The sequence below is a fragment of the Chanos chanos genome, chromosome 4 (assembly GCF_902362185.1).
Source record: "Chanos chanos chromosome 4, fChaCha1.1, whole genome shotgun sequence".
In the NCBI taxonomy this organism is placed as follows: Eukaryota; Metazoa; Chordata; class Actinopteri; order Gonorynchiformes; family Chanidae; genus Chanos; species Chanos chanos.
In genome coordinates, this window is record NC_044498.1 from 32,965,300 (window position 1) to 32,979,699 (window position 14,400).

General features: G+C 37.8%; 3 protein-coding genes across 5 annotated transcripts; 1 reads left to right on the top strand and 2 right to left on the bottom strand.

Annotated features, from left to right (window-relative positions):
- Positions 1-3,028: 3,028 nt before the first annotated feature.
- tmem14a (transmembrane protein 14A) lies at positions 3,029-5,022 on the top strand. 3 transcript variants are annotated; one of them, XM_030771696.1, is made up of 5 exons: positions 3,029-3,203; positions 3,923-4,005; positions 4,191-4,292; positions 4,435-4,522; positions 4,668-5,022. In XM_030771696.1, exons 2-5 carry the CDS (start codon positions 3,936-3,938, stop codon positions 4,708-4,710), a joined length of 303 nt encoding a protein of 100 aa, XP_030627556.1. In that variant the 5' UTR covers positions 3,029-3,203; positions 3,923-3,935; the 3' UTR covers positions 4,711-5,022. The 3 variants fall into 3 exon arrangements, with proteins under 3 accessions (XP_030627556.1, XP_030627555.1, XP_030627557.1); XM_030771695.1 differs by lacking the exon at positions 3,029-3,203 and adding an exon at positions 3,541-3,654; XM_030771697.1 differs by lacking the exon at positions 3,029-3,203 and adding an exon at positions 3,683-3,799.
- A 718-nt stretch (positions 5,023-5,740) lies between these two features.
- gsta.1 (glutathione S-transferase, alpha tandem duplicate 1) lies at positions 5,741-8,484 on the bottom strand. Its single transcript, XM_030771193.1, has 7 exons — positions 8,454-8,484; positions 8,249-8,355; positions 8,073-8,124; positions 7,713-7,845; positions 7,368-7,509; positions 7,145-7,270; positions 5,741-6,287 (listed from the first exon to the last, which is right to left on the bottom strand). The coding sequence occupies exons 2-7, from the start codon at positions 8,333-8,335 to the stop codon at positions 6,156-6,158; spliced, it is 672 nt and encodes a 223-aa protein (XP_030627053.1). The 5' UTR covers positions 8,336-8,355; positions 8,454-8,484; the 3' UTR covers positions 5,741-6,155.
- A 1,650-nt stretch (positions 8,485-10,134) lies between these two features.
- On the bottom strand, positions 10,135-13,483 carry LOC115809029 (glutathione S-transferase 3). Its single transcript, XM_030770481.1, has 6 exons — positions 13,250-13,483; positions 13,073-13,124; positions 12,713-12,845; positions 12,369-12,510; positions 12,146-12,271; positions 10,135-10,683 (listed from the first exon to the last, which is right to left on the bottom strand). Exons 1-6 carry the CDS (start codon positions 13,334-13,336, stop codon positions 10,522-10,524), a joined length of 702 nt encoding a protein of 233 aa, XP_030626341.1. The 5' UTR covers positions 13,337-13,483; the 3' UTR covers positions 10,135-10,521.
- Positions 13,484-14,400: the final 917 nt, after the last annotated feature.

Sequence of the window (14,400 nt, forward strand, 5' to 3'; positions counted from 1 at the left end):
CTGTTTAAACTAAAAACTGGCAAGTGCTGTCATTTTTCACTTTCCTGGTGAATCATGAAACAAACATGCAACAAAGCTGGTGTTACACCAGTAATGGTTTTCTGACAAAAAAAACTGAATGTGTATTCAAAGGTTGTGGTAAGTGCCATTTGATCTGTGGAGAGAGTTCTTTCCATATGTAATATCTTATTCCACACCGAGGTGTGAACACATCAGGACTAAGACCTGCACCTGAGTCTCCCTCTATTGGACTTTTCTGGAATAGTTTATCAGAGCACAGCAGAAGGGTTAAAATGCAGTTTTGATACCCACACCCCAGATAAGTTTAGTTTATGTGGACTTAAATTGTGAAAGGGTAGGGGCAAAGCATTACACCCCACAAATATGTTTTTAACTTTTAACTTTCTAGATAACAGACACCTGATGTAAGTCATATTAAAAAAATAAATATATCTCTTAAGAACAGAATTCAGAGTCTTTAGTCACTCCCTAAGGAAATTACTTTTTTTTTTTTTTTTTTTTTTTTTGAAAGCTAAGGAGTTCACTTATAGAGAAATAAAATGAATGAGGGAGAAATTGAGCGGTAGAAAAAGAGTTTTACTAATATGATCGCCATCTGGCAGAATTATAATGAGCATCAATGACTAAAGCTAAAGTTTTACTAATAAGTAATTTATTCCTTATCTCCACAGAAGCACTTTGATGCCCTGTTATACTACTGGTTTAATTTTGGCCTTTTATGTTTTACATCAAAATTTGATTATAGAGTCATTTGAAATTATTGTTCCTGTTAAGCATTTTATAACTATTGTTCATACGAGTTTTTCCTTATCAGATTTCATATGGAATATATGTTTCAAATTGTTATTGCCCTAAAAATCCAGCATTTGTTTACTGTTCGTTTACTTTCGTGAACTTACACCATCTCATCTAAATGTGACCATAACTCTTGTAAAGAGAAAAAAAAGAAGAGAATTCTACCTCTGCATATATTTCACTCCATTTATTTTTTACTAACAGATCATGGGATCAGTATGCAAGTCTGGTTGGTAAGTGTTTGCAAGATGGAATTGACATGTTTTTTTCATATTGGTGCATGTTATGAGAGATTTCATTATTATATGTACTCTGTTAGTCTCCACTCTATTTGCTTCTTACTCTAGTGGTTGTCAGATGTCATTATCTTTGAAAAGGTCACATTTCGTAACTTATGTGGATTCATGGATGGTTATCCACACACAGTCATTAATTTCACCAATCTTGAGTTCCTCTTTTTTTTCCGACGTCATCAGAATGTAACTGATAGATATGAGGGACGGTGGTCTTGTGAAAGGTTTGGACACTGGAATTAATTTGATGATAAATGTCACTTTACATCTCCTCATGTTTCATTTTTGTTTCCATTCTTTTGTTTTACCGAGTGTAATTCATTTGTCGTTTAACTGTCTGCAAACAAATAAGTTTTCATTCTGCATCACATGATTAAAACATTTATGTTTTTGGTGCCAAGTGTTTGTGTTGTGTTGTTTTACTGGAGGTACATTTCTTTCTAGCAGGCTGCATTTTGACATTAGAGAGAAGTGCTGATCCACACTGACTCCGAGACTATGCACAAAATGACATGTGATTAATTGGTACCTGAGATGCATAAGTGTGACAGGACCGTTTCACTGTTTCAACTTTAGTACTTATAAAAAGAAAAACAATGCCCATGCTTTGTCCAGAGTTTTGTTTTTTCTTTCCTTTTTTTAAAGTGTCATCTTTATGTGTTTGGCTTTAACATTTAATGAAGGAAAAAAGCATTTCATTCTCATCTGAGCTTTCAGTAAGTGTTATAAGCAGAGTAGCCAAGAGTATATGTGTAATTCAATACAGAAAAGTCTAGAAAGTCTCTCAGATAAATCAAATGTTACTTTACGTGTAACTCATCGTGTGGCAAGCAGATATTATCTCATTTGTACTTAAAAAAAGAAAATCAACAGATAAATATCTTTATAAGGTTCTCTAAACTTGCTTATCATGCTTCCTGACTTTTTTTTTTCTTTTAAAATGTTTACCCAGCAGTGTACTGCAGAAATGATTCTGAAACTGGTGCTGCATTTATGCCTATCCTCTGAATACTTGTTAATGCAGTAATGTAAAAGAGCCATAATTATGTAAAGACTTTTACCTTTACATAAAACCAAGTATCAGCAGAAGACATTACATTGTGGTTAATATCATGAATGTGTGTGACTTTTTTTTGTTTCCTTTTAAGAACAATGCAATAAACTTCTCATTTTAAACGCCATTACAACCTACTGTTCTGGCTTTTTCAAATCACCACCTCACTGTTTTGTAATGAATTAATGGAATTAAAGAGCTTGTTTAAGGTGACCAAGACATAATTTGCTTTTGATTATTTTAAAATATGTATGAGATGCACACAGCACTATCGTTGGACTTATGTAACCCTTGTAAATAATACACAAACAGAAAGCGAGCTTTTTTTTTTTTTAATCAACCGTTATGTATGACTTAAATCCCTTTCATGTGATAAGAACTAATTTACTCTTCCAAGGTGTATGTGACGGTTTTAACTAAAAAAAAAACACAGTGGGCATAAACTTGATCTCTCAAGGGAAAAATGTCCATAGACAAGTTACTAATGTTCCCAGCCTTCAACATTTTCTAATTACCAAACGTCATGCACTGAACACTGCCGAAATATTCAGAAAGTCATTCATCTTTGTCCACAAGAGGTAGCCGGAGTGACGGCTTTCGCTCACTTCCTTGGCTCAGTTCTAATTCTCATGAAGTATCCTCTGCTAGTTTCCTTTACTGAACATGCGCTGATGTCTAAACAGACGGGCTCGGGTTGAGTATATGCAACATCACTTTGCTTTACTCCAACCAATATGATATACACATTGGGTAGACCTAGCGCTCACGAGGGCAAAGGTAAGGTAAGAAGACCTGTGTAATGTTTTAGAACGGGACTGCTCTGAAAAAATGCTTATTTACTTCCTGGTTTTGAACGTGACGCGGTTTGTGAGTTCCCAGTTGAACTCTTACTATTAATTTAGTTACTGTTGTTCAAATCACGTACATCTGGGTGTCGATGTGATCATTTATTTCGGTTTATTAAGAAAAACACACCGTTTGCTTGCGGGAGGATTTAGGTGTGTAATTTTAAAGTGTGCCGTAAGATAAGCAGCGCGACGGTAAGTTCACAGGTCAACGAATGAGTCCATTTACACTACTGATATTTTCATTCACATTAATCGAAAGACTCTGGGAAAGAGTTTTGTGGCGATATAATTTCACCAGCCGCATCTCGTAGAGACGTTTATTAAGTGACTGGAGTGAGTGTAGGCACTTGATTAGGGGTCATTAACTTCACAATGTGAGTGTGAAGTTCTGGGGCTGCAGATTTCAAATCTTTCCATGTCTGTTTACATAGGCCAGTTTGACCATTCACTGACCTACTTGGATAGCTTACCGTAGTGAAGAACAGCGTTTGCCTTTTGAATGTGTGACCAATAGCACGTATGCAAGCAACTCCCTTATTACCATGACTCAGTGATATAGCTATAAGCGTCAACGTTGCTCGGCCAAAGTTGGACATTTTTACGGCCACCCCTCTGCCCCCGAAAGTAAAGGGGGCAAGATACGGTATGTGTTATATCTCTGATAACACAACACCTTGGACCGACACTTTTCGCTAGCTTCGCTTTGGACACGAGGCGGTTCAGATTACCCCAGTGTTTGTCCTAAGATAACACAACAGTTACATTTGAATTAACTGATAGCAGCCAGTGTATGCATGCAGAATACTTCTTTATTTGTATATTTATGCAGTAAACAACATTTGTTCACACTAAATTATTGATCTCACTGCTTGATCCACTGCCGGTGACGTTCTATGTATTTTCTCTTAAAGCACCATATTTACCATGGACTGGCTGGGGTTCGGCTATGCTGCAGCTCTTGCTTTTGGAGGCTTCATGGGCTACAGGAGAAAAGGTACAAAAACATTCTCCAAAAGTCCACTGACATGTATATTAGCCTATGGCAGACTGATCTGAAATGGACAACTGCCACAATGCTACATGATTTAGCCCTCAGTTAGCATCTGTAACTATCTAACGTTTTGTCTTAGCTCTTCTGTTTAGCAAGTGATAAAGTAACTGCATTGTTTATTGTATTAGGAAGTGTGATGTCACTGGTTGCTGGACTTTTCTTCGGTAGCATATCTGCATATGGGGCCTACAGGGTAACAAACGACCCACGTGATATTTGGACGTCGTTAAGTAAGTGGTATAATCTGTCACACACGTTTAGTTTTCTTCACGAAAATTAAATATAAGGGAGAAAAATATTCACTGTTGGATTTAAATTCATATGGCTCTTTGAGGCATGTCTCATTTTCTCTTTTTTTTTTTTTAAATCAAGTTTCTTCAGGAGCACTGACAGTTGTGATGGGAATAAGATTCAAGAAATCTGGGAAATTAATGCCTGCAGGGATTATGGCAGGATTAAGGTGAGCCATGGCACATTCGTATGTTTGAAATTAAAGAAGTCTGTCTTCTAACATGAGCTAGGACAGTTCTACTCCGAGACCCTGTGTTTCAAAGTTTTGCCTCAGCTTCTCAAAAGGCAGCATGTGACTTTTCTCTGATTTCCAGTCTCTTGATGGTTCTGCGGCTTCTTATCCTGGTTGCTGCGTGAACCCAGCATTTGGTGCTGTGGACAGAGGCATCCTGATCTTCATTGACTACAGGATCTTTCTGACTGTAGTGTGGTCAGAGACCACAAGGAGAGCTGATCTAACATTGCCTTTGACTTTTTTTTATACATTCAGTTGTTGACATTTAGCAGCTTTAGGCTGATTCAGTGAAATATTAACACTATTTCAACACCATGTTAGAGAGCTTTGTGCAGTATGACAGGTTTTCTGTGGAGTGATGGGTGTTTCCATCATCAAAGTGTTCTGTATTTGAATATCTTTTAACATCCCAAATAAAAGTGAGATCACTTTCAGTGTTTTGGATTTTTTTTGTTGTTGATATTCTGAACTACAGTCAAAGATTGCATTATTATTTTTAAACCAGTATCTGTATGTTTTAAAAATGCCTATATTGATTAAAATGTATAAGCACATGCAATGTGAATATAAATGTTCATTTTAAAACGATTAAGTGTATAGGTCATTAATTTGGCTAAATCTTTGCACACATAGCCGTTTTAGTAATATCCTATGATATTAGGATATTCACTGTGGGACAAGGTCACTGTGAAATTCTACATTGTATACAATGGTTCTTCAAATACATCTGATGCACCTGAACACATCGTCAGTCATGTATCCTGGGGTCAGTGGGCGTTTCAGGTCTTTCAACATCATACGCCCTCGCCCAGGTGACCCAGCCGCGGTTGATCAGGCCAAAGCTTGTGTTCACGTCGCACTCGATGACTAAAATATTGTATACAATGACTAATCAGATCTTATCACATGTCACATTTCCTCAAGGTTGCACTACATATGCTAGATATCTTATTTCAAGATCCTCTTACAGTTGTAAAGTGTACGTTTAAGCATTACATAACAAAGAAGTTTTATGTCAAGATAAGACATGAGACATTCAGTAACTGCACCTTTCAATAGGCCATGCTCTGTGGAATTCAGATGTCTATGTCAATCATACCTATTTAAAAATGAACTGAATGCACAAGTAATGAATTGTCAATACATGGAAAATATCATCACACAGATTTTAATCACAGACACTGGATGTACAGGAGCAGCAACAAGTGACTAGCTTAACTAATTTTGACAAGACCAATAACTCATATGAATTTATAATGTAGCCATGACATTAAATCATGTGGAATATATGTATTAAAAGTGCAAAGTCCAACACAGAAGAAAGACTACCATCTCAATAATAACTGATTTGGTCATGTATTGGCTAACGTTCTATTTACTGAAGTATTTCCTCCACAGACTAAATGTAATGCTATGTAATACGATACACTATCTGAAGTATCATCCAATGTCATGGATACACAGTGGTGTAATTTGGGGAGATGGGGAGGGGAGGTATAAGATTAGTTTTGAGGGACAAAAACTTCATCATTTCTGAAACATCTGTGTGAAAGCATCTCACTAATCTTTAAGAGAAAAGGTGACTCAGCACCTCCTTCACAGTGTTCACATATTTCTCATCAGGTGGGGGCTTCCTCTGACTGCCAGGCTGGAGAAATTTGCTGATGTTGGGTATGGCTTTCATCCTCCCCTGAAATGCCTGAAACCAACATTTTTCATTTAATGTTAACAACTGTACATAGTAAACATGCAGAACTGTACATTGTGCTACAAATCTTAGAGACACAATTACATGATTGTGTGAATAGCATCTGTAGTGATTTGTTTTAGTCTCACTGTAGTCTTAAATCACATCATGTGATATGAATTTACCCCTAATGATGTCCCATTAATAGACTGATCTGCTTGACTTGTATATCTTTGTATAACCACATTACTTTCACTCTCTCTCACTTATTATCTAAGCCGCTTATCCTTATTAAGGTCGCAAGGGGCGCTTGAGCCTATCCGGGAAGTCACTGGGCAAAAGACAGGGAAACACCCTAGACAGGTCGCCAGTCCATCGCGGGGCAAGAACCATATCAATGCGGTGAAAATATACCCTACCCTAAATAGAGGCCTCTTTGAATGGAACTCGCAAGGGCTCTGTACTGCTAAGAGCTAGTAGACTAATTATCTGTGTCCTGAATGATAGGAAGGAGGTTCAGGGGTCGAAGTGAAAGGTGCGTGTGTGCATTCATGTCTATGGGAATTGACCTGCTCCTGACAGAGCAAGAGAACGTAAGGCAATAGATCAAGACAGGGAGAGTACCATCTGCAGGGCTATGGCAGGAAAGTATGACTTGGTAAAAGATATCCCGTATGTAAGAACTACAAAGACATATTCCTTTTGTGCAAGCTCCGTTTGCAAAGTCTTTCACTCTTCATGTCTTTGTATTAAACCCTAACAGCCACTGGTCTGAGTGGCTCTTTCTCTGTCTCTAAATTATTTGACAAAAGTCTCTCCCTCTATCACAGATTATACATTTAAAAAGGAAATGTCACATGGAAAGTCACCTGAAGTTTAGGGAAGTTGGTGAGTATTGTTGGCCACTTCTCTTCCAGCATCAGAGTGGCTTCAAGAAGCAAAACATCTGCACAGCTCAACTTGTTTCCCACAAGGAACTCAACATTAGCAAGAGCCTAAACAGACCAAATACGACATTGTGACAAAAACACATTCTCCCTGTGGTTTGTAGAATTTCAACAAAGGTCACATGGTGTCCATCCGCATTCATACCTTTTCATACACTGGAAGATAGCGATCAATAGATTTGCGTTGTATGGCATCCAATTGCTTTTGCTTTTCCTCTTGTGATAAGAAAGGCAGGATCATGATCATAGTCATCAGATCCCTAAGTCCATCATTATACGTTTCAATCCTTGAGGTGAGAAAACAAGCCAAGCCATATTATCATGACAAAAGGTCTAAATAATCCTTTTTTTTTTTTTCTAATGGATGACTCCATTTTTGTATATTAGGATATATTTCACATATTCAGGGATCACATGTCCTCTTGAATCTCCCCCTGGTTAATTTGTTTAAGCAACTACAAATGATAATACATAAACATATGACATTTACATGACTCGTTCCTTCAGATCTTTCCCATGCAGGTTGTATTTGTCAGCTATGTATGTAAAGATAGCGTTACTCTGAACAAGCTTCATTCCATCCATCTCAACCATGGGAACCTGCTGAAACAAGAGGTCTCCATCTGGAATTAACAAAACACTCTGTTACTATATAAAACTTACTGTATGTCCATAATTGTAATAAATGATTCTAAGCTTTGAAGATTGTTGCCAAGGACAGTAAAATTTGCTTTCTTCTAAATATGTTATAGGTATCCGATAGTTCGTGTGCTTTTATTCCATTACGTAAAGAATTAAAAAAAAAAAAAGGTTCGGGAATGGCTTTATGAGAATTGGCATGGCGTCATACCTCTCAGCAGTTTTTCGTACTGTTCTCTGGTTGTCAAATATACTTCGTCAAACTGTAAAAACACAATTATGGTTTAATTCTAACGTTTAAACATCCTGAGCTCAGAATATGCCCCGAACCACGACAGAATTAAGGTGCGATTTCCGTCGTAGCATTTGATATCGTTTTCTACAGACCTCAACGCCTGCTGCAGCTAATAGCCATCTTATGGACTCCATTTTACCCCTCCCGTCGAAGTAATATAACAGGGGTTTTCCAGACATGATCGTCCGACTAGGACTTCCTTTGGAAATGAATAAAGCAGATTATCAGTCTCTGGAAGTTTAGATACTTTGTGTATATTTAAAATTAGTGTTTCGCTTATATTCTGATTTTTTGCACCGAAAAGACGCCTGTAGTGCAAGAGTAGCTCCTCCCAAAAACTTTGCCCCTGAGTATGCTTGGGGTCGTCCGCTAGTACTTTGAAGCACAGTTGTGCGCAAAGCATCCTGGATTTAAATAGAAAGAGCAGTGTTACTGTATATCGGCATGTTTTTAAATCTATATAGAGCAGAAAGTTCTTCACAGCAAACTGAGAAGAATGAACTTGAAGAAATTATATTAGTCCACATCCCAGACAGAAATATTCTCTAAGACAGACTCACGCAACGCTGCTACAACATGTCAATAGTACTTCTGTATATTTAGTTGACCTCAGCAAGGGTCACAGTCAGTATTTCCTTTATGCGGTTTTAGTGTACGGTTTAGAGAGCGCATCTTTGAAAGAAAGAAAGAAGAAGCAATCAGACTGTTTTACCACTTAGACCATTAGAAGTATGTACATTATGAAAACAACTGGTCATTTTGCACATGGTTTAATTAATTTACTTAGCTATCAACACTCAATGGCCAGTTTATTACATACTCTCATTTAGTATAGGGCTAGGGCCCCTTTTGTTTTCAGAGCAGCCTAAATTCTTTGAGGTGTGGATCCTCTTGCCAAGTCCAAAATACTCCCCAGGCAAAACATGATTATATTTTTGCTTGTGTGGTGGGAGATTCAAAGTAAAGTGTTCTAATGTATGAATAAGTTGTAAAAACTACTTAAACGTGTCCTTTGCCGATCTTATAGGGCTTGATGTTGAATTGACTATGTGCTTACATCACAGTGTCCTGTATGGGAATGTCCTTCAACATTCCAAATAAAAGTGTGAACACTTTTAGTGTTTTGGATTTGTTGTTTTGTATTACAGTCAAACATATTATTTTAAACCAATATGTGTACATTTTGAAAATGTCTATATTGATCTAAATGGATATGCAATGTGAATATAAATGTTCATTTCAAAGAGATTAAGTATATAGGCCTTTAAACTAAATCGGGACACACATAGCAGCTTTAGTAATATCCTATGAACTATGGACCTTTCCAAAGTCACTGTGAAATCCTACATTGTAAACAATGACTAATCAAATCTTATCATAAATAACCTTCCTCAAGGTTGTTATACACATCCTAGATTGCTTTTTTCAAGATCCTTTGACAGTTGTAAAGTGTAAGTGTAAGTGTTACACAACAATGAAGTTCCATGTTTAGATAAGACATGTGACATGCAGTTACTACACCTTTTGATAGGCCAAGCTCAGTGGATCTCAGATGTCTATGTCATTCTCTCTCTCTCAGTCATTATCTAAGCCACTTATCCTAATTAGGGTCATGGGGGTGCTGGAGCCTATCCCAGCATTTATTGGGCAAAAGGCGGGGAAACACCCTGGATAGGTCCATCACATCACAAATACATTCACACACGCAATTTAGTATCTCCAATTTGCCTGACCTGCATGTCTTTGGACTGTGGGAGGAAACCGGAGCTCCTAGAGGAAACTTGTGCAGACACTGGTAGAACATGCAAACTCCATACAGAAAGGACCCTGGCCGCCCAGCCGGGAACAGAACCCGGGACCTTGTCGCTGTGCAGCGACAGCGCTACCCACTATTCTTTCCTTCCCCTTGTCTATGTCAATCATTCCTATTTAAAAATGAACTGAATGCACAAGTAATGAATTGTCAATACATGGAAAATATCATCACATAGATTTTAATCACAGACACTGGATGTACAGGAGCAGCAACAAGTGACTAGCTTAACTAATTTTGACAAGACCAATAACTCATATGAATTTATAATGTAGCCATGACATTAAATCATATGGAATATATGTATTAAAAGTGCAAAGTCCAACACAGAAGAAAGACTACCATCTCAATAATAACTGATTTGGTCATGTATTGGCTAACGTTCTATTTACTGAAGTATTTCCTGCACAGATTAAAAGTAATGCTATGTAATACGATACACTATCTGAAGTATCATCCAATGACCTGGATACACAGTGGTGTAATTGGGGGGGGGGCGGGGGGGTTATAACATTAGTTTTGAGGGACAATAATTTCATCATTTCTGAAACATTATCTGCGTGAAAGCATCTGACCAATCATTTCAAAAGAAACGTGACTCAGCACCTCCTTCACAGTGTTCACATATTTCTCATCAGGTGGGGGCTTCCTCTGACTGCCAGGCTGGAGAAATTTGCTGATGTTGGGTATGGCTTTCATCCTCCCCTGAAATGCCTGGAACCAGCATTTGTCATTTAATGTTAACAACTGTACATAGTAAACATGCAGAACTGTACATTGTGCTACAAATCTTAGAGACACAATTACATGATTGTGTGAATAGCATCTGTAGTGATTTGTTTTGGTCTCACTATAGTCTTAAATCACATCATGTGATATGAATTTACCCCTAATGATGTCCCATTAATGGACTAATCTGCTTGACTTGTATACTTGTATGGCTTTGTATAACCACATTACTCTCACTCTCCCTCACTTATTATCTAAGCCCCTTATCTTAGGGGTTGCACAAGAGTATAATTTTACAACTGAAGTATTCGTTTCCCGAAAAACTTGAGTACTCGGTGTGTGTTTGTGTGTGTGTGTATGTGTATGGGGGGGGTGCTGCTGCATGCTGCATCAATTAAAAGACTATGCAACTATGATGCGGTTGGTCACAGCGCATAGGGCGAAGCATAAAATTAACGATATGATGTGAAGATAACGCTTGGTCTTACCTTACACAATGGTGAAGTATGGATGATACCGACAATATTTTAACATTATTGTTACCAACATTCTAGCCCAAGACAGAAAGCTCAGTCAACAAAGCGTGTTGTGCACTCTGTAGTGGGTTAAACCCGGGTAAATTTGAAAACGCATACTTATTTTTCCATTAAATGTTCTTATTGAGCTTAGATATAGCAGCTGTTTTTTTGCCTGGTCATCATGGGTAAGTCTAACCAACTTTCAAAATGAATTAATCATATTTGCGCGCATCTACCTTTTAACAACATTAATTTGTTTAGCCGCGTTAGTAGCCTAGTCAATTATATGACCGACTTGATGTTAGAGCCATCCTTGAGAAATCTGAAAGTTTAACTCTACTTAGAGTACTTTTTTTTAGCAAGAGTACTTCTACTTTTACTTTTGCCATCCCACAAACACCCTGGACAGGTCGCCAGTCCATCGCAGGGCAAAAACCATATCAATGCGGTGAAAATATACCCTACCCTAAATAGAGGCCTCTTTGAATGGAACTCGCAAGGGCTCTGTACTGCTAAGAGTGTAGATAGTTGAGCTAGTAGACTAATTATCTGTGTCCTGAATGATAGGAAGGAGGTTCAGGGGTCGAAGTGAAAGGTGCGTGTGTGCATTCATGTCTATGGGAATTGACCTGCTCCTGACAGAGCAAGAGAACGTAAGGCAATAGATCAAGACAGGGAGAGTACCATCTGCAGGGCTATGGCAGGAAAGTATGACTTGGTAAAAGATATCCCGTATGTAAGAACTACAAAGACATATTCCTTTTGTGCAAGCTCCGTTTGCAAAGTCTTTCACTCTTCATGTCTTTGTATTAAACCCTAACAGCCACTGGTCTGAGTGGCTCTTTCTCTGTCTCTAAATTATTTGACAAAAGTCTCTCCCTCTATCACAGATTATACATTTAAAAAGGAAATGTCACATGGAAAGTCACCTGAAGTTTAGGGAAGTTGGTGAGTATTGTTGGCCACTTCTCTTCCAGCATCAGAGTGGCTTCAAGAAGCAAAACATCTGCACAGCTCAACTTGTTTCCCACAAGGAACTCAACATTAGCAAGAGCCTAAACAGACCAAATACGACATTGTGACAAAAACACATTCTCCCTGTGGTTTGTAGAATTTCAACAAAGGTCACATGGTGTCCATCCGCATTCATACCTTTTCATACACTGGAAGATAGCGATCAATAGATTTGTGTTGTATGGCATCCAATTGCTTTTGCTTTTCCTCTTGTGATAAGAAAGGCAGAAACATGATCATAGTCATCAGATCCCTGAGTCCATCATTATACGTTTCAATCCTTGAGGTGAGAAAACAAGCCAAGCCATATTATCATGACAAAAGGTCTAAATAATCCTTTTTTTTTTTTCTAATGGATGACTCCATTTTTGTATATTAGGATATATTTCACATATTCAGGGATCACATGTCCTCTTGAATCTTCCCCTGGTTAATTTGTTTAAGCAACTACAAATGATAATACATAAACATATGACATTTACATGACTCGTTCCTTCAGATCTTTCCCATGCAGGTTGTATTTGTCAGCTATGTATGTAAAGATAGCGTTACTCTGAACAAGCTTCATTCCATCCATCTCAACCATGGGAACCTGCTGAAACAAGAGGTCTCCATCTGGAATTAACAAAACACTCTGTTACTATATAAAACTTACTGTATGTCCATAATTGTAATAAATGATTCTAAGCTTTGAAGATTGTTGCCAAGGACAGTAAAATTTGCTTTCTTCTAAATATGTTATAGGTATCCGATAGTTCGTGTGCTTTTATTCCATTACGTAAAGAATTTAAAAAAAAAAAAGGTTAGGGAATGGCTTTATGAGAATTGGCATGGTGTCATACCTTTCAGCAGTTTTTCGTACTGTTCTCTGGTTGTCAAATATACTTCGTCAAACTGTAAAAACACAATTATGGTTTAATTCTAACGTTTAAACATCCTGAACTCAAAATGTGCCCATGAACCACGACAGAATTAAGGTGCGATTTCCGTCGTAGCATTTGATATCGTTTTCTACGGACCTCAACGCCTGCTGCAGCTAATAGCCATCTTATGGACTCCATTTTACCCCTCCCGTCGAAGTAATATAACACAGGTTTTCCAGACATGATCGTCCGACTAGGACTTCCTTTGGAAATGAATAAAGCAGATTATCAGTCTCTGGAAGTTTAGATACTTTCTGTGTATATTTAAAATTAGTGTTTCGCTTATATTCTGATTTTTTGCACCGAAAAGACGCCTGTAGTGCAAGAGTAGCTCCTCCCAAAAACTTTGCCCCTGAGTATACGCGTGGGGTTCTCCACTAGAACTTTGAAGCACAGTTGTGCGCAAAGCATCCTGGATTTAAATAGAAAGAGCAGTGTTACTGTATATCGGCATGTTTTTAAATCTATATAGAGCAGCAAATTCTTGAGAGCAAATTGAGAAGAATGAACTTGAAGAAATTATATTAGTCCACATCCCAGACAGAAATATTCTCTAAGACAGACTCATGCAACGCTGCTACAACATGTCAATAGTACTTCTGTATATTTAGTTGACCTCAGCAAGGGTCACAGTCAGTAATTCCACCATGCAATTTTCGTGTACGGTTTAAAAAGCGCGAATGATTCTTTAGGAAGAAGAAGAAGAAGCAATCAGACTATTTTACTGTTTAGAACATTTAAAAGTACTTCGATTATGAACACAGGTTGTCATTTTGCATAAGGTTGTATTTATTCACTTCAACACTCTATCAACACTCAATGGCCTGTTTATTACCTCTCTAGTATAGGGCTAGGCCACTTTTCTCTCTGATTGTAATGCCACTGAAGTACCCTTCTCTCTTTTGCCAAGTCTAAAACACTCTACAGGCAAAACATGGTTTTATTTTTGCTTGTGTAGTGGTCAGTTCAAAGTAAAGAACTTTAATGTGTGAATAAGTTGTATAACTCACTTGAACATGTCCTTTGCTGATCTTATAGGGCCTGTTGTTGAACTAGCCATGTGCTTTAACTTGCTACCTTACAGGCTATTAACTTGCAAAGAACTGTATGGCAAACATTGGCTTGTAGGAAATCACCCTTTCCTCTACTAGAATGCAAAACTGACAAATAAAAAGCATCCAAAGAGCGAAAGAGTCAGTAGATGCAGAATAATTTTTTGCTGATCAAAGAGTTTAAAGAGCACCCCA

Bases quoted from the DNA above. Each gene is read 5' to 3' on its own strand.
- LOC115809029 (XM_030770481.1), bottom strand. From the start codon at position 13,336: ATGTCTGGAAAACCTGTGTTATATTACTTCGACGGGAGGGGTAAAATG. The intron at 12,846-13,072 runs GTATGACACCAT...TGTTAATTCCAG, and splicing joins GTACGAAAAACTGCTGAAAG to ATGGAGACCTCTTGTTTCAG. The intron at 12,511-12,712 runs GTAAATGTCATA...TCTCACCTCAAG, and splicing joins GATCTGAAGGAACGAGTCAT to GATTGAAACGTATAATGATG.
- gsta.1 (XM_030771193.1), bottom strand. From the start codon at position 8,335: ATGTCTGGAAAACCCCTGTTATATTACTTCGACGGGAGGGGTAAAATG. The intron at 8,125-8,248 runs GTCTGTAGAAAA...GTGTTTTTACAG, and splicing joins TAGCTGCAGCAGGCGTTGAG to TTTGACGAAGTATATTTGAC. The intron at 7,510-7,712 runs GTAAATGTCATA...TCTCACCTCAAG, and splicing joins GATCTGAAGGAACGAGTCAT to GATTGAAACGTATAATGATG.
- tmem14a (XM_030771696.1), top strand. From the start codon at position 3,936: ATGGACTGGCTGGGGTTCGGCTATGCTGCAGCTCTTGCTTTTGGAGGC. The intron at 4,006-4,190 runs GTACAAAAACAT...TTATTGTATTAG, and splicing joins CATGGGCTACAGGAGAAAAG to GAAGTGTGATGTCACTGGTT. The intron at 4,523-4,667 runs GTGAGCCATGGC...TCTGATTTCCAG, and splicing joins GGGATTATGGCAGGATTAAG to TCTCTTGATGGTTCTGCGGC.